General features: G+C 53.5%; 5 protein-coding genes across 5 annotated transcripts; 3 read left to right on the top strand and 2 right to left on the bottom strand.

Annotated features, from left to right (window-relative positions):
- The first annotated feature begins 111 nt into the window (after positions 1-111).
- BO86DRAFT_153377 (uncharacterized protein) lies at positions 112-1,477 on the top strand. Its single transcript, XM_025666337.1, has 2 exons — positions 112-253; positions 468-1,477. The coding sequence occupies exon 2, from the start codon at positions 584-586 to the stop codon at positions 1,319-1,321; it is 738 nt and encodes a 245-aa protein (XP_025525265.1). The 5' UTR covers positions 112-253; positions 468-583; the 3' UTR covers positions 1,322-1,477.
- A 627-nt stretch (positions 1,478-2,104) lies between these two features.
- Positions 2,105-3,098, top strand: BO86DRAFT_153389 (U6 snRNA-associated Sm-like protein LSm1). The gene is made up of 4 exons (XM_025666338.1): positions 2,105-2,352; positions 2,448-2,516; positions 2,629-2,744; positions 2,843-3,098. Exons 1-4 carry the CDS (start codon positions 2,184-2,186, stop codon positions 3,014-3,016), a joined length of 528 nt encoding a protein of 175 aa, XP_025525266.1. The 5' UTR covers positions 2,105-2,183; the 3' UTR covers positions 3,017-3,098.
- Positions 3,099-3,833: 735 nt separating this feature from the next.
- Positions 3,834-8,004, top strand: BO86DRAFT_411656 (mRNA-binding protein RRP12). The gene is made up of 3 exons (XM_025674599.1): positions 3,834-3,983; positions 4,089-5,999; positions 6,053-8,004. Exons 1-3 carry the CDS (start codon positions 3,921-3,923, stop codon positions 7,970-7,972), a joined length of 3,894 nt encoding a protein of 1,297 aa, XP_025525267.1. The 5' UTR covers positions 3,834-3,920; the 3' UTR covers positions 7,973-8,004.
- A 2,102-nt stretch (positions 8,005-10,106) lies between these two features.
- BO86DRAFT_318509 (uncharacterized protein) lies at positions 10,107-10,848 on the bottom strand (the record flags this gene model as incomplete). The annotated part of the gene is made up of 2 exons (XM_025668213.1): positions 10,107-10,604; positions 10,678-10,848. The coding sequence occupies 2 exons, from the start codon at positions 10,846-10,848 to the stop codon at positions 10,107-10,109; spliced, it is 669 nt and encodes a 222-aa protein (XP_025525268.1).
- An 8,376-nt stretch (positions 10,849-19,224) lies between these two features.
- BO86DRAFT_153522 (uncharacterized protein) lies at positions 19,225-20,008 on the bottom strand. Its single transcript, XM_025666339.1, has 2 exons — positions 19,413-20,008; positions 19,225-19,305 (listed from the first exon to the last, which is right to left on the bottom strand). The coding sequence occupies exon 1, from the start codon at positions 19,857-19,859 to the stop codon at positions 19,461-19,463; it is 399 nt and encodes a 132-aa protein (XP_025525269.1). The 5' UTR covers positions 19,860-20,008; the 3' UTR covers positions 19,225-19,305; positions 19,413-19,460.
- Between the last annotated feature and the right edge of the window lie 622 nt (positions 20,009-20,630).

The following is a 20,630-nucleotide window of genomic DNA, read 5'->3' on the forward strand; positions in this document are numbered from 1 at the left end:
AGTACTGCATACTCTATTTACTACCTGAACTACTTATCATTTGACTGACTGATTAGCTGGTTGACTGACTAGCTGATTGACTGACTGACTGACCTATTCCTTCCCCTCCCCGCTTATCTTGCCGAACAGAGGCCGAAGCTCCTAACTAGGAGGTCTACCATGTTGAACCATGCGACAATCGTCCACGGCTATTACAGCGAAAAATGTTGGGGTTGATGTAACAGGCAGTTTGGAATTAGTTGAGGTGTCAAAGGTAGGCCCAAAGATGATTACAATCCTCCTCTCACATCTTTTGCTTCCCGATTTGAATGTGTGCGCTGCACTTTGGTTGCGACCCCGCCTTGGGCGACCGTGCGGCGGCCAACTATATGATCGAACCCACTCCCCCCCTCCCCTGCCAGATGAACTGCAAGCACTTTGCTTTCTGATCCCAACCTCGAGGCTGACAACTATGTGGCGAGAACAAGACTGCTTGTCAACCTCTGCTCGCAGAATAGGATAGCGTAACCCCAGCTTTCCGTTCGGGAGCGCTTCCAGCGCACCTCGGTGGCCGCCCGAAAGCTTTCTATCGGCTAGGCCACCCATGCTCTTCTCCTTATTCGAGTTTCGGTGCGCCGGAGATAGGTACACCACAGAAGATTCCAGTCAGACAAACGAAAGAGACGCACACTGGGACACCATGTCGGCCGTTCCGTCCCTGTTGAATGACACCGCATCCGACTCAGCATCCTCAACCGACATGTCCCTTGACACGCGGTGGGCATCCGATCTTCCAGGCCATGCGCTCTTGGAAGACGATGGAACGGGGGCTCTCATCGTCCCGGCTCGCGAGGACAGTCACGATCGCCACTTTCCCTACCTCTGCCTATTCCACATCATCGACTGCCACACCGCATTCGACAACGCGCAAGACTGGCGAACCCACGTCCTAAGCCATTTCCGAACTCATGCGCCGCCCAAGACGGCCCGCTGCCCCCTCTGCACTGGAGAGGGGGCAAGATTCCACGACACGGCCGAACTGGGGGCCTGGGACACTCTGCTCGACCACGTGGATTCGGCCCACTACCAGCAGGGCCAGTCCCTCGCCGGCAGCCGGCCCGACTTCGAGCTGATGCAGTACCTCTATGGGCTGCGGATCATCAGTGTGGACCAGTTCAAGGCGATGCAACTGCCCCCGTCGCCGTCGAGCCCGGCGTACCACCAGTCGCACGAATCGGTCCGGGCGAATATCGGCTCGTCCGACGAGCCGTACTGCGCGCCGTATAGTCGGCGCCGAGAGGAGCGGATGCGCGGACAGCGGCGAGGGGTGAGTGTGGTTTGAACCCGATTAGGTGAGTAGAGTGGGTTGATGAGGCGACCATTGAGATTTTCTCATATCCTCGCACTCGGCCTTTCTGGCCAGGCTACATGAGTCCTGCCTTGCTTTGAGCGCTTCTGTAAATGTTTCCCTTAGCTGCTCTCTCTCATGTCTTGTCTTCAGCGTACTGTGGTCTTCGGTCGCGCCGAGTTTTGTTGTCAAGCCGGGTTAGTTACCATGCTGTCAGCTGAAGCAGACCGAGCTTTGTTCCCTCAGCAGAAGTCTATGCCGGTCGTTCGTAGCGGGGCTTTGACATGATGTTCAATCATGTGAGGATTAAACATGTAGTGTGTATCGCATACAAGCGTAGAAAATCTGCAACGATACGGCGGGCCACACATAGTACCTGAAGCAATCATATGTAACTTCAGCACTCAGAAGTCCACGAATGTGCTCTTCGGAGTATACACTAGCGTGAGCTCCATTTTGAGCTTCAAATCCGAGTGACCATGTCTTGATAGAGCTCGAGACAATGTACTTACTGTACTCTGGATTCCACATCTAGAATGACGACTGCACCGGAACAAACAGAACAAACACCTCCTTCCGTTCGCACCAACAACTTCGCCGATGCAGTGCTGTATGCTCTTCATCCCACCTCAAAAGCCCCAACGCTGGAGATTGCTTCCCTAGCGCAGAATGAGAGCTTCATAGCCGCTTCTTACTGAGCTTGGACACATAAACTTGATTATCCGAATTGCGCCCGCATCTCCGACGTTGAGCGGACCCCGCGCAATTGACACGGCCCTCATTAAACTGCCACTCCAATTCCCACCCATCAATACTTTCCCCTCACATCATCTCGGTGTGAAGATTCAGACAAACAATGGAACGTCTCTCGATCAACGAAACCCCCGGCGGCGGCCCCCAGGGCAATGCGCCGCAGGGATTCCCGCCCCAGAACAACAACACCCTCGGACCCATGACGCATGGTCCCCCGCAGCTGCCGCCGCAGATGTTCACGACCGCGGCTCAATTATTGGATTTGACCGACAGTACGTGATGCCCGCCCGCGATTCGGGCTCTTGCCGCTGGAGCTGGGGAAGGAGTGTTTGGATCTGGACGGACGAAAGGCTGACACTTGCGGCAGAGAAGCTTGTTTTGGTCTTGCGTGATGGAAGGAAGTTGATTGGCGTCTTGAGAAGTTGGGATCAGTTCGGTATGCCTTCACACGCATTTCCGGAGCAAAGCACGGGTGACTCGCTTGCGGAAAGCCTTTTGCTCGCTTTGCGATTTGGGAACGTGACAATCTGATTGCCCCTCTTATGCAGCCAACCTCGTTCTCCAAGACACCATCGAGCGCCTCTACTCGGGGAATCTGTACGCCGATATCCCGCGCGGGATCTTCCTCGTCCGTGGCGAGAACGTATTGCTTCTCGGAGAGATTGTACGCCTCCTTTCTCTACTCGCTAGGAGATGCTAGACTGTTTGATGTTTTGTGTCTTGCTAAGAGCTTGTGACTAACCCGAGATTTGATCGCCGCAGGACCTCGACAAAGAAGACGATGTGCCCCCTAACCTCCAACGAGCGTCATTCCAGGAAGTGTTCGAACTGAAGAAGCAAGAGGAGACCAAGCGCAAATCCAACGACAAGAAGCGACACGGCAAGTTACAGACCCTGGGATTCGAGCCAGAACACAGCGGGGAGATCTTATTCTAGAGACTTGCCCTGGACCCCCACCACCAATTCCATCGCATTGAATTGGAGGGTGGCTTGCGTCGGCCATGTTGTTTGCCAGAGATGAGAGCAAAACATGAGGTTGGATTCCGAGGGACGAGATGTGGGAGCTTGGCTGCCGGTTGGCTTGTGGCCTGTTGCAAACCCTAACTGCCCTCCAAGGGACCATTGCGGGGAGACAGGTCGCTTTGCCGCTGATCCCTTACCCGGGCGGCGATGTCGATATCTGTGTGGAAGGCATAGGGCTGGCGGAGGACTCTCCCAGGGGCTGTTAGAGCTGGTTGATCTCTCCATTGCAACGAGAGATGTGCTGGATTTGAGGATAATTGGCTGGACGGTGAACCATATGTGCGTGTGTGTGGTGAAGACCGAACGAGAGCACAGGCTATCGTCTCTGATTCCGGTCGGCCAGAGTGGATGATGGTCATGTTATGATGATTCTCATGTCTTATTAGAACTTCTATCTATTCCTGTTTTCTTTGCTCTTCCTATTCAATTTTCCAATGTGTAAAGAAGGAATTGGGGCGGTGGCTAGGACTAATACTCATGTAGGCTAGGACTGGATTCGCGCTAGTTGATGACAAATGAACAGACAATAACTATAGATCACAATGTCTAGCAGACAGCGATGAGAAATCCACAATCCCCAGTAATAGCGATCAAATCAAGTCTCTTTCTTCTCCGCTGAGAATCTGTTATCGCGCTCTATCGATAAACGGCGCCAAGAACCGCCCGTACCTTTTTTTCACCTTTCCAAAAGATCCCGCCGCCGGACCACAAAAAAAATCTCCGCATCCACCGACTTCTTTCAACCCTCCCCCTCTTCCCAATCCAACCCTGATCCTCTGACCGTCTTCTCAACTGCCTGTCGGTCGATCGTTTCACCATGGCGACCTTGGCGGAGAAGCTGGAGAAGATCAAGTCTCCCAAGCTGCAGAACCAGCAACATGTAAGTCCAGCGTCAAATTCTCCATCTCTTCGGCTTCAAGATCTGGAAATACTCTATCCTTCCTCGCCACAAAACGTTATTGACCATGACAACCATTCTTCCTAGACGGCCGTGGTGCTCTCTGCAGTTGAAGACACACTCCGCGATCAGAAAGCCGATTTCTCTGCCACAGCTTATTTCGCCGCGCTGTTGGCGCTCCTTGGCCAGTCGATCTCCGCTACCCAAGGCATTGTCAACAAGGACCTCGCTACTTCCGTTGTGTATCTGCTCGACATCACCACCACATATGTCCCTGCACCAATCCTTCGCTCCAAGTTTTCCCATATCTTGACCAGTCTCGCGCCGGCCCTCTCCCTGCCCGAAGTCGAAGCCCCGCTCCTCCGTCCGTCGATCGGCTGTCTCGAGTCTCTCCTCGTTGCCCAAGATGTCGCGGCATGGCAACTCCCACACACTCAAATCAGCCCCCGCCGGGCCATGGCTGGCTTACTGAGCTTGTCGGTCGATCACCGCCCCAAGGTCCGGAGACGTGCCCAGGATGCTCTGATCAAGGTCCTTAAGACCCCTCCCCCCAGCCCCTCTTTGGACCACCCGGCTGCCGACATGTGCGCAGAGACTGCTATGCGCACTCTGGGCGATAGCATCGCCGCGGCCGCCAAGGCGAAGCGTGGTCGCAACGACCCCCAGAACCGGGACAACCACGACCCTCTCGTCATCCACTCCCTGCAACTCGTCAAGACGATTGCCGTCGCTTCAGGCGGCTGGCCGAGCAAGAAGATTGAGCCGCTGTGCGAGCTCCTGATGAACGCCTCCCGGTCGACCAACGAGTATATCACCATGGGCGCCTTCGAGGTCTTCGAGGTTATCTTTTCCAGCATGGCCAACGACTTCTCATCCTCCAAACTTCCTCGCCTGCTCGAGGCGATCACTGACCTCAAGCCCGCACAGAACGACTCGCAGCTGCTGCCTCCCTGGATCGCCGTCTTGTCGCGCGGATACGATGTGTCCGCTCAGACCAGCCCCGAGGATACTTTCGAGAAGCTCCCTGCCTTGTTCAACATGATCTCCGGCTATCTTGCTTCCCCCTCGCGCAACATTCGTGTGTCTGCATCAGAGTGCTTGGTCTCGTTCCTTGCAAACTGCATTCCCAAGAGCGTTATCATCGAGCCCTCGGTCTACGACGAGAAGACACTCGAGAAGCTGGCTAAGGCTGCTATGGACCTTCTCTCGGTGAAATATCAGGCCGCCTGGGCGGAAGTTTTCAATGTTTGCGCGGCCATGTTCGACAGCTTCAAGTGGCGCTCAAGCCCCTTCCTCGATGACATCGTCAAGACGATCGGCGAGCTCCGCACCAACGAGTCGTTCCACGGAAAGAAGGAGGCGGACAATGTCCTGGGTAGTGCTATTGAGGCCATGGGTCCCGCCGCAGTCTTGGAGATCCTGCCTCTGAACATCATCACCCAGAAGCCCGGACAGCCCGGTCGTGTCTGGTTCCTCCCTGTTCTGCGTGACAATGTCACCAACACCAACCTTTCTCACTTCCGCTCCGAGTTTGTTCCTCTGAGTGAAGCTCTGTACCAGAAGGTCATGGCTTACAGCTCTGCTGAGAAGGATGTGGAGATGAAGATCTTCGAGACCCTGGTTCAGCAGACTTGGGCTATCCTGCCCGGTTACTGTGAGCTTCCTCTGGACTTGATCGAGTCGTTCGACCAGAGCTTTGCCGAGCTTCTTTCCAACGTCCTCTACAAGCAGACGGAGCTGCGTGTTGACATCTGTCGCGGTCTGCAGAACTTGGTTGAGTCTAATCAGGCCATCTTGTCCCTCGAAGAGGAGGGCGATGACTTGATTCTTCAGCGCAGAATCACCAAGGAAATGGCTGCCAAGAACATTGCCCATCTGGCCGGCTTCGCCAGCAACTTGTTGGCGGTTCTGTTTAACGTCTACAGCCAGACTCTTCCCCATTACAGAGGTTTCATTCTTCAGTGTATCAATGCTTATCTGAGCATTACCCCCGAGAAGGTAAAGCGAACATATCTCGAACAATTATGATCAATATACTGACAATCTCCCAGGAGCTCAATGAAACCTTCGCGCGTGTCGCGTCTATGCTCGAATCCTCCGTGGTTTCCGAGCAGGAAGAAGCCAAGCAGGGTACCCAGCAGCCCAGCTCTGGCAACAAGATGCCCCCTACCTCCCACACTCTGATTGATCTCGTGATTGCCATGTCCATCTACCTGCCGCGTTCCAGCTTTGCCAGCTTGTTTGCCATGGCCGCGGCCATTCTTAACGGACAAACAGGTGATCAGCAATTGATCAAGAAGGCCTATAAGCTCATCCCCCGTCTTGCTACCACGGAGGCTGGCAAAGCCGCGCTCCAAGAGCGGAGTGGTGAGCTTCAGACCCTGATCCTGTCTACCGCCGACAAGACTCCGTCGTCTGCCCGCCGCGACCGCATGCTGGCTGTTTACGAGCTTATCACCTACCTGCCCACTTCCGACTTGCACTTCATCCCCGCCGTTCTCTCTGAGGTCGTTCTGGGTTGCAAGGAGAGCAACGAGAAGACCAGAACTGCTTCCTTCGACCTGCTCATCCACCTTGCACAGAGAACGATTGATTCGGAACGCAACCCGGCCGGCACCGTCATCCGCAACTCCCTTGTACCTCACATGCCCGACAACGCCCCCGACGCCCCCGCCACCATTGAGGAGTTCTTCACCATGGTTTCTGCTGGTCTGGCCGGTAGCTCCCCTCACATGGTTGCCGCGTCTGTCACGGCGCTGTCCCGCCTGTTTTTCGACTTCCACACTCAGCTCTCGGGTGCTATGAGCACTGATCTTGTGCAGACCGTGGAGCTCTTCCTTACCAGCAACAACCGCGAGATCGTCCGGTCCGTCCTGGGCTTTGTCAAGGTCGCGGTCGTGGTTCTGTCCGATGAGGATCTCCGCGCGCGCCTGAGCAGCCTGGTCCCCAACCTGATGGTCTGGAGTAAGGAGCACAAGGGTCGTCTCCGCAGCAAGGTCAAGGGTATCCTTGACCGCCTGATCCGCCGCTTCGGCGCCGCCCCCATCGAGGAGCTGGTTGGCGAGGCCGATCGCAAGTTGGTGGTCAACATCCGGAAGCAGCGCGAGCGCCGCAAGAAGAAGAGAAAGGAGGGCGAGCAAGGTGACGAGGACGAGGATGAGGAGAACGCCGGTGCCGCCGGTGCCGCCGATAACAACACCAAGGGTGGCCGCACCTACAGCAACGCCTTCGACAAGGCCGTGTACGACTCCGATTTCTCCGACTCGGACGACGACGCTAGCGAGATCGACGTCGATGAGGAAGGTGGCACCCACGCCCGCGGTCGCGGTCGCGGCAACCAGAACAACAACAACAGCCGGAAATCCAAGCAGAGCGAGCAGTACATCCGCGAGCTCTCCCCCGAGGACAACCCGCTCGACCTGCTCGCCCCCGACGCCCTGGCCAGCATCTCGACCACGAAACCCAGCGTGCGCTTCCTCAACACGGGCCCTGGATCCCGGAAGAAGCGGAACGCCAAGTTCGGCCCCGACGGGCGTCTCCTTCTGGGTGACGACGATGACAAAGGGGATGTTTCCACCGCCTTGGACGACAACAACGGCGGGGAGAGCGGCATCAACGCCTACGTCCAGGCCGTCAGCGGTCCCGACGCCGTCCGCCGCGGTCAGCGCGGTAAGCTCCGGATGGCGCAGTCGCAGAAGAAGAAGGGCGGCAACGACGACATGGACCTGGATGAGGATGACACTGCCGCCGTCGCGGCCGCGACCAGCTCGCGGCCCGGCCCCGGGCGTCGTGGTCTGGGTGTGCCCAAGTCCCACGGCCCCAGCAGTGGTGGCCGCATTGAGAAGCGTCGGGATGGTCGCGGTCGACCCAACGGTGGTGGTCGCGGTGGTGGTGGTCGCGGCGGTGGTGGTCGTGGTGGCCGCGGTGGTGGATTCCGTGGTAGTGGCGGATTTCGTGGAAACAGGAGATGAATATAAGTAAGGATATCCCGGCTGGTCAATATTTGACAGCGAGGAGGAGGGGGGGGGGGGGAAAGGGCAAGGTTTATAAGGCCGGGAACTGGGGTAAGGGGATGGTCCGATATGAATCAGGACTTTTTTGCTTTCTCTATGAAATGATTATCGCCAATATCTTGATACGCATTTACAACCTCAACAAGTACAGTTTGTTTGTTCGAATTTTTCACACTTTTACAACAAAAGCACGTCCGTTGCGAATTGCCCCCGAGAGATCAATTTGTGCTGCTGCTGCTGCTGCTGCTGCTGCTGCAGTCTTCTCCGGGGAGACTTTCCAGCATAATGAAGTTTTTTTTCTGTACGACTGACATAGAATGCTTTACTCTTTCTGGTTCCGGTTCCTGTCGATCTTTTCTGAATGTCGGTATCTTTATACCCTCGTCTTAAGTTATCTTGCTATCTAGTCTTGTCTTACTATCTTGTCTCTGTGTCTAGTCTGTTGTCTATAATCCTTAGGCTGGATATCAGATGCCCAACATGATTGATCCTGATTTTACCGATCTTCCTGCTCAAGAAATCCTCTTAAGGATCATTTTCGATGTGCAATTCGTATATCATAAGAAAACGCCTGTCACCCTCCAGCGAGCAGTAAGTTAGTGTCTACACCACTGAAGACAGAACCGCAACACTCGCAACACAGGAAGGCGTAAAGTAAGAATCCCCTCGCTCCGGTTCTGGTTCCGCTGGGGCTTAGAACCTAGGTCTAACTGACTGTGTATTATATGCGTCGTTCCACCCTCGAGCCAGTTGCTGTGGGATCACTCTCCTCTACTGAACGGATCCGACGGATCGTCCGGGTACTGTGATAGAAGCCTCCTTTTAGTTTTGTACTTGATTATCAGTGAACCCGTCGATACATTCAGGTACAGGCACACACGCACACTTCAATCGTTCATTTTTCACGCCGAGTGATTTCTCTAAGGCTATTCTCGGAGCTTCCTATTTCCTTTTGCCATCCACATACTTGCCTCAAGCTAAGCTAGCTAGCTAGCACCCGTTACACCCCGCCACCGTGGATGATATTCCGCCCCATACCTCCAGTAAGCACTGCCAATAACCCCGGATTCCGACGGAAAGAAACAAAGCACGCCAACCCAATCCAATCCCGACCAGTGATTACCACATAACCCCTTCCGGAAGTGTCCTCTCAGCTATCGCGACTACAGTCCGCAGCCCTGCCGCTCTAAACGGGGCCATATCCTCGTGGTGAGCGAGCATAGTCTCTGAGTTCAAGGGTGCAACCAGCCGAGTTTTCAGCTCTGCGGTGCTCTGTTTGGCCACGGGCTCCAGCATAAAGGATGGGGACCTTCTGATTAAGGGCTGATCATACTACTGTTATCTCCAATGACTTAAGGCACGGGGGGTCCAGGGGGGATACTGTGCTGTACATTACGAACAAGGTAGTAGAGTAATACTACCTTACTGACTAGTAGTAACTAGTGGTGGTGAGGCTGAGGGTGAGGGTGGGTTAGGGCGGGCGGGCTGCCCCACGTCCGGGGGGATCATCCATCCACCCCTGAGTTTTGATCTGGTTTCACTATAGTTTGAGGATCGATTTCGACTATCTTATCTACATCTTGCTATCACTTTCAATCGAACATCAGAAATGACACTGTGATCGTCCCAGACAAATAACAATCGGGTATGTTGACAAGGCATTGATTGGCTGGTTGCGCGGGGGATACAAATACCTACCTAGTAGTTATAAGGTTCAGACAGACAAAAAAGCAATTCATTCTAGAAGACGGTAAGGAAGCCACCACCGAGTTTGGCTAAAACGCCCCTTCCGCAACTTGCAACCACGCCCACTTTAACCTTTTCGACTTTTACGGCGAAACACCCCCAGACATCGCACACCACAAATGAATCATCTTAGCCAGCAATCTTGACTGGCAAGGGAAAATGTATGATTCTCAGAAGAAAACGAAAACTAATCCTATAATCCAGGTAGCGCCCACTCACCAAAAAGAAAAGAAAATCATTCCACATATCCCAAACGTTGGTATCATGCATGCATCAAAGAAACAGCCCAGACGAGACGACGCTTGATAAAAAAAGAAGAAAAAGAACAGGCAATCGACAGATTGGCCTAGGAAGGCGACTTCCGCGCTTTCCCCAGCCATAAGTGCCACCATCTGCTGACCCCGAGGACCGCGGCTCGACCATCGTCTTTCCGCTCCGTGCCGTCGGGGTTGCCCATCACCATGGAGAAGATCCAGAAGAATGCTGCGATCCAGGCAGGTAGGAGAATCGCGATCGAAAAGAAGGGCGACAACAGCAGGACCGCTATCAGTCCGCCGATCGTGTAGGATTCTATCGGCTCGTCCAAAAACGACGCCTCCGGATCATAGATCGGTTGCGTGGATGCCGATCGCTTCGACGACCGTCGCAGGCAGACCAACCGCTCGTGGATATGTAACTGCGGTACTAAAAGGTCGCATAATTGGGCTCGGAAAGACGTGTTTCGCAGGTATCGAATGCAGGAACAGAGGCGAAGTGGGGAGATCAGGAGGACGAAGAGAAGACCGAAGACGGTATACAGGGATGCGATGAAGGAGAAGATAGGAACAGGGATGGAGAGTCGGAACTGTGCAAAGGGAAGCGGTCAGCCAGGGCTTGCGCCACTACACGACGAACCATCGGGAAGGAAGCCGACGTACCAACATCAGGAGCGCATCGGGCTCTTCCGCCTCAGGGGTGATGTCCTCCACGATCGCTCGTTTGTGCACTCGAGCTGCGCCATTTAGGTGGTTGTCGCCCGACATATACGAGGAATGGTCAGTCCAACTGCCCCGACCGCGCCCTTCTTTGCGCACCGCCTCGCTCGTCATCGAAGCTCGGGTTACCAGGGAGCCGTTCTCCAGATAAGGCGCCGCGACGACCGTCTCTGGCACAATAATGGGCTCCGCACTGGAAGGGTATCCAGTGTCCACGGACCCTTGGTGCGGGCTGGGGATACTCCGCCGGCGGGAAGGGTGGTGATACTGCTGCGTGTGGGGGTCCGATGGCTGAGGGTGAAGGGTATCGTAACCGGAGTCCCGATCCGACGGAGGGGAGCTCTCCACTCCGTGGGGATGACGCTCGGTGGGCGATAATGGAGGTGAATCCGAGATTATATGTGCAGCCGGAGGAGCGGCAGGTATAGAGTCGGGAAAATAAGCGGTGATGAGTGGGTTGTCACCTTGATGGTGGGCAGCAGAATGGGACATCTCCGGCTGCCTCATGGTGGGTGGAGAAGAGGGAAGGAAGGGGGGGGGAAGGAAGGGCGAACAGGTAAGTATCAAACAGGAGCAGGAGGTTGGTAGGTAGTAAACAAGGGCGCAATCGAGGACGGGGAGACCCCCTCAGAAATGCCGCGGCAGCAACACAAAGTGGTACAAAGGCATACACAAAACAGCAGGGATGAGTTCACCGCATGGCTTTCAGCGCAAGGGGGTGAAAGGGAACTTTTGTTTGTTTGGGTGGTATTGGTGGGGAGGTAGGAGGTGGGAGGTGGTAGCTGGTATAAGAGCCACAGAGACCGAAGAGGCTTATCAGTTCTGATCGAGGCGGAATGAGAGGAGGAGAGGAGAGGGGAGGGGAGAGGGGTAGGGGGAGGGGGGAGGGGAGGCACTGAGTGTGTGTGTGTGTGTGTGTGTGTGTGTGTGTGTGTGTGTGTGTGTGTGTGTTGTGTGTGTCTGTGTTGATGTGTGTGTGAGAGAGGAGAGGGAGAGGGAGAGGAACAAGGGGGGGTACTCGAGGGAATGGAGGGAGGGGAAAGCTGAGGTGCTGAGGTCTTTTGTATATCTGGCAGAATAAAGGAAGTAAATACAAGGAGAGAGAGAGGAAGGGAGGGAGGGAGGAGGAGGACAGCGGAAAGAGGAGGAGACGAGAGAGCTTCGACTTATACGAATGCCATGGACAACGACGAGGTTACAGAGCGGAACCTCCCAAGAAAAGACAAGAAAAGATGATCATGTCGAATTTCCCAGGACGAACAGGAAGAGCGGAAAGGGAGGGAGTTCTGGTTGAAAGCAACTCTTTTTTTCGCTGCCAAGACGCCCAGCTGCCGAGCCCTTGGCATGGGCAACGTCAAAAGCGTGTTACGGCCAACAGCATGGCGTGGTTGGAGGGTAGGTTTGGGAAGGGGGAGAGGAAGAAGAGAAAGAGAGTAGAGGGAGGAAGTTGATGGTGGTGGTGGTGGTTCCAGCGATCGGACGGAGGGGACTCAGTTCAGCCGGAAGCGGACACAGCGCGGAGAGGAGGTAGGACTGGAATAAATAACAGGAATAATAGGAAGAGTAGAAGTAAAGGGGGGGAGGGAGGAGGAGGAGGAGGAGGAGGAGGAAGCGAGAGTATTCAGGGCTGGTCCAGACTTGGGGCCATGGTGATTGATGATTTACCTCCTTCATCCATCACTACGGGTATGTATGAGTGAGTACGTACTCTTGTCTCATATTCGCAATCATCTTACAGTTTAATTGTAGCAACTTCATCTGACAACCGCAGTGGCAGAAGATAATTCCCCAATCCCCCTTCATCCCCCCCCCTCTCTTTTGTCAGGCTCTGTTTCACTTGGTCTGCCAAGACGCCAAGGCTCTGCGGGGGGATGCGGTGGCCAGTCAGGCCGAGAGTCATTTGTTCGTGATCCGCATTCGGAGATGGATTGTTGGCCTTGGCGGGAGGATGGCCAAGTTACTTAACCTCTTTCCAGCATAGCTTCACCCTGGGATGGGGCCAATCGGCCAATGCTACCCTACCTAGATTGGTACCCTCGCTAAGTCATTGAATGCCGGAGCCCGGGGTCTTTTTTACCTTCCGACCGCCTGCAGCGGCACACCCAGCCCCAACTGGCTAAATGCCGTAATCCAGATCAAGGAGGGAAAAGGGAGTGCAGTGTGGTCTGAGAGATGCAGTTTGAGATGACATTTCATTGATTAATCTAATGCGAGATAATAATAATCAATTTCCATAGATTGGTACGGAGTAGTCAATGCGGAGAAAATTCCAGGAAAAGAAATCATTCACTTCAGCATGACGTTCCGGGGTGAGCCCCAGCCTGCCTAGACCCTGCCTGTTCCGTGGGAAGGAACAGACCAACAAACCCTGACCGATACGTAGTAGTTAGACAGACTGACTGGCCTACACTCCCGCCGAGCATTGGCGGGTGCAATGATAGTCGAGTACGGAGTAGATAACCAAGTGCCAAAGTCACGTCGCGGGCGAGTTGGGATTGTTCAACTCTCGCAGCCGGATTGCCGTGTCCAGCTGGTCGATCCGTCAATAAATTAGGTAACGCCGACGCCTGGTGGCGCTCCACCAACTCTTATTTCCTGTCGCGGCGTTTTGTCCTACTTATATTGGCAATTGTTTAGTTCTAGCAGTTGTCGGGGATCGTCTTCCAATCTCCTCAACCGCAATCTGCCTTACTTGCCTTACCTTACCTACCCTCCTCCCTACCGAACCCGACTACATAGTACATACTCACCCCTCTTACACAGATGAATTGACCTCGAATCTTTAGTGATTACGATCGATACTCTCTCCGATATCTCCGCCCGAGATGCATCGATTTCGACTTCAACCGCAACTTTCTCGGACTGAGGGATGCAGAAGAAAGGAGGCATGACCTGTCCACCGCCGTCTGGGCTTGTGCGTGTCTTGGACCCTGGGCACTCGTGATAGCGATTTTCCGAGGAAGAGGAGAAAGACGAGAAGAGAAAAGAAAAATAAGAACCAAGAAGAAAAGAGGGGAGTCGCACAGTTTCACTGCTCATCACAGGCTGGGCAAACCAGTCCTGTTGGTCCATTCAATCCCGCCAGGAGATCCAACCGAGCCTTGGCTGCCATGCCCAGAACGTTAGGCTGCAACAACTGTTCTGCTTGGTGGTTTGCGTGGCTTCCATGCCTGCCGAGCAACCCCCAAGAAGATGATGCTCAATACCTAATAGTGGATTGTACTGTGCAGTTCGCCGGTGAAACCCATGGCCGTGAGCCACAAGGGAGAGGGGGAGAGGGGGAGGGGAAAGCTCCGGCACAACTATGACTGTGTTTGTCATACCTTGTAGGATCCGCCCATAGTCTACAACCTGATCGAGAGACATTTCAACCAAAGCCCCCCAGCAGTCCATGCATGTGAAGCTTGCGGGGGTGACGGGTTGTCCTCCCCTTCTCTCCCCCCTCCCCCCTTTCTCAGAACGGTCGGATTTTGAACCGTCGAGCATCTTGGTTGCCCTACGGGTTGTTCTGCGGGAGAAGGCACAGGGGTTTACCACCAGTGGTTGAGTGTCTGACTGCGTCGACATCTCCCGTTGGGATCGCAATTGATTGCGGCTCGCTAGTGCTTATGGAACTCTCATTGTCGGTCTGAGTCATGGTGTCAGTCCTTGGGTGCTTGACCATGACTTTTCCTGACTCCCGCATCGTCCGTCCGTATACAGATCTGATATAATCCGAATCTTACCACCCCGGACTACTATCGATAACCCGATTAACCCCAGGATGGAGCTTGCTTCGTCATTGACCGCGTACGAGTCTGACTTGGTCTTTTTTGGTTTTCTGATATCTTAAGGTACCCTTGCGTCGTCTGGGTGTAGTTTCGCTGAATGTAGTAAACATAAGAGTTGATTCCTCCATCCTTTCCATGGCTATACTTCCGAGACTGTCGTCGCAAACCATCGCCTCGAGTACCCGCGCACCATCATCGATCAGTACGGAGTATGGCTTGAATTACCTGAGAGTCTGAGCTCCTTCGCATTTCCCTCTGAACCAGCACGCGAACCTGTCCTCGGGACCGCGTCAATCTACACCAAACCAATAGCACCACCTCAATCACCCTGGCAGCTATCAAACTCAGGTACAGCCTCTTGCATCCCCATCCTCATCCCGAGAAAATCATCTCCCCTGCAAGGAGACCGGCTCGCAGGTACCGATACCAAGGACAAACCTTCACACACAAACCTGCACCCACCCCCTGCAGCCGACATCCGATGAGGAACGATCCCAATATCACTCGGGTTCAATCAGGTGCTCAATGGTGCTCACACATCGATGACGCAGCTCGCCCGTTGACTCGACCGGGCCATCCCTTCTTGTTCTTGTTCTTGTCTCGGGATCTTGTTATCTGCAGATAGTGTCATCGTTGCTGCTCCGAGCAGGGCATCAATGTCACGGGAGAGATCTTTCCGGTTCCACCACTCCAGCTTTCAACAAGAGGGATGGGATGATGTGCGAAGTCGGTGTGGATGGAGCCTCGAAACGAGCTGTCGTAGCTCGGTGGTGGGGACAAGGATCGTACGATTCTATGGGGGCTTAGGGTGAGGTGTCGCTGTCTACTGAGTCACTCTGTGACACTGGGTTGGGTATGGAGGGACGAGTCGGTGGTTGCACCTGCGCCTGTGGGGGTAGCTCTGTATGCGTGGATGTGGGGTAAGTTGGATATGTTGATGGGAATATGGAACTTCAGGTCATGATGTGTGGTTATGTCAGGTTTGTTGGTCATTGGGAAGAATGTGCCGGTGATCATGACTGATGACTATGCATAGCAAGCCAGCATAGGGTCATGATTTGGGATGGTCACCAGCGAGAAGGTTATAGCTTACGGTGCATTTCGCACGGTAGGAAGCCAGCCATCCCAGATTGTGATATACTTCTGCGTGTTTGCTTAGAGCTCTAGCACTCCGCTTTACGGGCCCCAGCCTCATCCCAACCTTGTCGGGTTGATCTCAGATCAGGTATGGATATCCGCTATGCTGTAAGATATTAATGAGCCGGAGTCGGGGGGTAAAGCCGGTGGGCAGGATTGGAAGTGCAGGAGATCTAGATATTCAGTCTACCTTACCACCAAAGGCACCACTGGCATACTCACTTCCGGAGGATCTCAGACTCCTTGCACGGTCTCCTGGAATAGAGACCTCTATGACAACATTAGTCACCAGGTAGCCACGCCTACGTAGGTACTTGACATACATCCTTCTTCCCCATTCGAGCAATCCCAGCACATACACATCTACGGCACACGCCCTCGATTAAACCTCAATACATCTTCCACCACTACAGACATAACAAGAAAGTCACAAGATCCACCCCTTACCTTGACGTCGGAATGTGTCTTTCTATGCCGCCTAAAAAGTAAAAACACCACTCTCTTATCTCCTCTTGTCGAACAAGACACTTCTAGGTACTTCACCAGACTTCTCCAGGGGACATCTAGGGCTTTGCTCAATTGCCCAGGAGTTTTTTTTCATATAATCGAGACCAAGACTCGCATCCTATGAGCTTTCCCCGATCTTGATCTCGTAGCCCCGGGCGACATCACAACTTATTCTTGCATTCAGCCACTGCCCTAGTACAAAGATGCATATCTGTAGTCTTCAAGCTGATAGACACACTCTACCCTTGCTATTTCAGAGATCACCGAGAGATCATGTCAGACATACAGCCTCTTGAAACCAGAGGTGATGGAATAGTCCCTGACACGCTCAGAAACCGCCTAACCTTGTCAAGGATCTGAAGGAGTGATTTCCATCCCAAGCGCAAAGTCATTTACCGTTTCAATTCTTCCTAGCCTTCGTGGGAAGATTATGGAGAAAGTGGTTCTTTCCGTTTATGCAACAGGGTATGCTTCCGTTCTTGGAGCACTTGGTAGAATGAGTATAAACTCCCCATTCCTCTGCGTGCGGCAGTCTTGGTGTCGTCTACAGGCCCTGATTCTTGTGCTCTACTCTTCCTTGCGATGGATATCAGGAACCTTGTCTGGAGCCACCAGGGCCCCTTTCCCCCTGGTTGAGACTCAGTGACAGTCGCCCCGCTGGACTGCCAATCGACCACCGGTAAGCCCCATGACTCTGCTTCTAGGCGTTCGCCTTCCCCCAGCACAGTGCCACTACTCTTGTCTGTAGGGGATTGAACGCTGCAGACCATGGGCCAAATCCGTGTATAGCAGATTGCCACTCCGAACAAGACAGTGTCTGGCTCCGGAAGGGACTTGCGATGATCTATCTGAATGGGGAACTTCTGCCGGCGGGACATAGCATGAACCATAGCGAGATCTCACACTCGTGGAAGGCAATCAATCTTGGATCTTTACTGAGTGAGTCACTGAATACTGAGAAGCTTGAGGATTTCAGCAAGGGTCCCCTCTGAGATGGTAGCACAATATAGAAGTTCTTGCTTTTCCTCTCAAAATAGCGAGCTCTGGGCGGAGAATCGTGCTCCGGGAGCGGAGAACGGAAGAAGCACTGGTGGACTTGCACCACGATCTATATCTCTCGATGACGGGATACTATCTATTCCAGAGTCGTGATCAAGATGCTCAGAGAGGGGCGTCTAGCATTGAAGCAATCCTGGTCCCTATCCACACATCCGAGAGGACAGGCAGCCCGGTTGCACGGTCATCAACAGATCACACCCCTCCCATACCCAAGTCTGCAGGTCATCTAGAAGGAAGTATCTAGACACGATCTCCACCAAGCTCAGCTACACCTGAGTTTCCACCAACTCAAGCTCCCCCGATCTACACTCCTAAGACAGTTTACTTTAGGCCAGATCGGAACGGAAACCTGCCTGTGCTGCTGGTTTCCTGGATTTTATCACCGTTCCTGCCTGGCAATCCTGACAGCAGATCTCCAAAGTACTTCATCCAGCCGCGCCAAACGAGAGATAGCCGCACTTTGCAACCAGCCAGCCGGGCCATGTTTCACAGCCCCCGCCCCCGGGCAAGTTTAGCTGGCTGCCTAACGGTGCCTTAACTTCGGGCTTACATAAATGGGGATAAGTAACGTTAGCGCCGCAGCATAAGTTGCAGTTAGTGCCTGTGCTTAGCTAGGATTGTGCATCGCGGAGCCGGAGCTGAGTCACATGATCTTCCCACTGGACAGTACCCGGCTGAAGAGCCAATGACCTCGCAGCTATTGTGCAACCCGTTGGCGAAGGATGAGGTGGCCCCGGCCGCGCTGGAAGGAACCCGCACAACAACTGGAACCTCAGCAGGGCTCAGCTAATTACCGTGCCTACTAAATTAGTCCCATCTCGAAGGCAATACAGCTACACTGCAATCTCGGAGGTCTACAGCAGTGGAGGATAGGCCTGGGGTTTGAATTGTCCGGCCCGCGGCTGACTAGGTATACTACTAAGGTAGAGAACAAACCTTTCTGAGGTGGGCTCGGCCCTCCGTCCCTTCCTCGGCAATGGCAATGGCAATGGCACGGCCATGCAGCACCGGGTGTTGCTGTTGCTGTTGCTGTTGCTCGAGCCGCAGTGTAGGCCTCCGGCCGATCTTGTAATCCGCCCTACAGATTGAAGAAGAGAAGGGGTGTGATTCTCTAGAAAAACAGATCAGATTGAGTCCGCAGGGATAAAGCCACGGATAATTATACATAGTAGACCACCAGAGCAAAGAATCCACCCCAGCAGTTTGGCCAGCACAATCACCTAGTATATATCCCACTGAAGCAGGCTCGGTTCGGCTAATACTGTAGGTTACCTCTTTTATCTCTTCATCCTCCTGGAAGGATCAGTGAAAAGGTAGATGCCAGACGGAAAGGAGGTGGGTGGGTGGGTGGGTGGCTGCTCACTCACCCCCCGCCCTTTCTCGGCCGGCCCCGGCGGGTGCGGGTGTGGATGATGATAATAATGACGCGCGCGCGCGCGACACGTCCATCGTTTTTTTTTTCTTCCCTTTGGAAGACACTTTCAGTTCACCAATGTGAGGTAGGCTGCTAACACTCTTTCTCGCTTCGGACTATGTATAACCTTCTGGATTTGTTGGGAATGCGATACTTTAAATCCTGTTGTAGCGGGGGAGATGATGAAGAAACATATTTATATACTCCGTACATTCCTGGGTTTTATTGCGGGTGGATTATTTTCTTTTCTGGTGCTAGGGACCGGTAATTGCTAGGTGGTCAGATAAACAAGGTTACTGAACTAGAGACAGGATGGGCTGCATGATGTTGTGTAACGGGTTGATTTGGTTTTTTTTTTTTTTTTTTTTTTATTTTAATCTTTTTGCTCATGGGGAAATGCATATATTCCTCCCCTATCTATGGAATGGGTATACCATTACCGGTACTAATCAAGATGGAAGCTTTTTTTGCTAATTTAGGGGTTTTGTCTCAATCGCAAGTGGAAAAGATCCTTGCAATCGATGCCAGAAAAAGCTCCCCTCCCATCTATCGAGATTGAGACATACGGCACCGGTAGTTGGTGGTGACTGGCTCATTTCATTGTATGAGTCCCTCAGCAGCAGCTGGCTCGGGGGTTAGCTGAGATGTATACAGGGAAATTTTGGAGTATGGTCTGCCCCCTTTCTATACAGCAGCAGTATGTTAGTGCGTGCTACACAAGGCTTTTCGCAACGCAGCGCAACGCAGCGCAATGCGCACAACGCACGCACGCGTGCAGAACTAGTACACACCTTCCGCCTTGGTGCAAGATATTGCAGCAGAGTCACCAGATCAGCCTGTCAGAGATAGTAGTCAGACATGTGGGAGACACCGCAGGGGCAATAAGAAAGGGGGGGGCAGTTTTTGTACAGTACAGACACCCAGACTGTGATACTGTGCACTGCAGGAGCAGGAATTCCTTGTAGGAAAGTGAATAGAAAGTCAATAATCCCAAATAGAACTAGAATCAATTCTTGTGTTGATTGATGAGAGGGGGTGTGTTCGGGAGTTGTTGGTTGGTTGGCTGGCCGCCCGCCCGCCCGCGCGGACCGGCCTGGGACTGGGACTGGGACTGGGGCGCCAGCTGTTTTGTGTGTCCCCGAGCTCAGTCGTTGCAACTTGCAAGGCACTGCAGCAGGCATGCACGCACGCATGCACATCTGATGGAGGTCCTGTACCCTCCGTAGCGTACCGTACATTTGCCCGGGTTGTTCTCCCCAGTAGGCGCCATGTATGGAGTGGTGATAGTTGCATCTGAGAAAAACAGGGATGGTGCCTTAACTACCGTGGGAGATTCTTACCGCCCGGTGGGGATGGATGGTGTGGGAAGGTAATCTGTCAATCCCAGGGGGGGTATGTGAAGCCTTCCCACCTACTCCGTACAGAGACTGGCATTGGGTATATAAAGCCCTGTCGATTGCCATGCCTAACGACCGTGTATACACACCGCATCTCCTCAGAATATTCAGGTCGCATGGCCAGAACTAACGCACCTATCTATACTCTACCAGAGCACAACTCATTTGTTTTGGGTATGTATCCTTTCCCGAGTTGTGCACGGTAAGACAAATTAGAATCCATCTCGAAGAGCAGCCAGCCGGTCCGTACGAACTCGTGTCTTCTGCAGATGCTATTTTTTTTTTCTTTCTGTTTGTCCCTCCTCTTGAGTAACCCACATAGCGACTCGATCGCCCGATGCGATGTGCACACCTGTTCTCGTGTTTGAGATACATTGCTGGGCGGAATCTAACCTGTAGTCAGTACTATGTGGGTTCTTTTTCTCTGGGTGGGCACTAGGGCACGTAGGCTAGGAAGTATGAAGTATAAAGAATGGAGTGTGTGGGTGGATTCTTCTGAATGGCAGCTTTCCGGACGGTCGGGTGCTTCCAAAGAAGAAAAAAAAATCGCGAAAACTAAGTGCGGGCTGACCAGTGGAGGTAGGAAAAGCCAGGGCACGCACCGTCCCTCCA

Source organism: Aspergillus japonicus, assembly GCF_003184785.1.
Source record: "Aspergillus japonicus CBS 114.51 unplaced genomic scaffold BO86scaffold_46, whole genome shotgun sequence".
In the NCBI taxonomy this organism is placed as follows: Eukaryota; Fungi; Ascomycota; class Eurotiomycetes; order Eurotiales; family Aspergillaceae; genus Aspergillus; species Aspergillus japonicus.

Bases quoted from the DNA above. Each gene is read 5' to 3' on its own strand.
- BO86DRAFT_153377 (XM_025666337.1), top strand. From the start codon at position 584: ATGCTCTTCTCCTTATTCGAGTTTCGGTGCGCCGGAGATAGGTACACC.
- BO86DRAFT_153389 (XM_025666338.1), top strand. From the start codon at position 2,184: ATGGAACGTCTCTCGATCAACGAAACCCCCGGCGGCGGCCCCCAGGGC. The intron at 2,353-2,447 runs GTACGTGATGCC...CACTTGCGGCAG, and splicing joins ATTATTGGATTTGACCGACA to AGAAGCTTGTTTTGGTCTTG. The intron at 2,517-2,628 runs GTATGCCTTCAC...CCTCTTATGCAG, and splicing joins GAGAAGTTGGGATCAGTTCG to CCAACCTCGTTCTCCAAGAC.
- BO86DRAFT_411656 (XM_025674599.1), top strand. From the start codon at position 3,921: ATGGCGACCTTGGCGGAGAAGCTGGAGAAGATCAAGTCTCCCAAGCTG. The intron at 3,984-4,088 runs GTAAGTCCAGCG...CATTCTTCCTAG, and splicing joins AGCTGCAGAACCAGCAACAT to ACGGCCGTGGTGCTCTCTGC. The intron at 6,000-6,052 runs GTAAAGCGAACA...ACAATCTCCCAG, and splicing joins TGAGCATTACCCCCGAGAAG to GAGCTCAATGAAACCTTCGC.
- BO86DRAFT_153522 (XM_025666339.1), bottom strand. From the start codon at position 19,859: ATGTACGGTACGCTACGGAGGGTACAGGACCTCCATCAGATGTGCATG.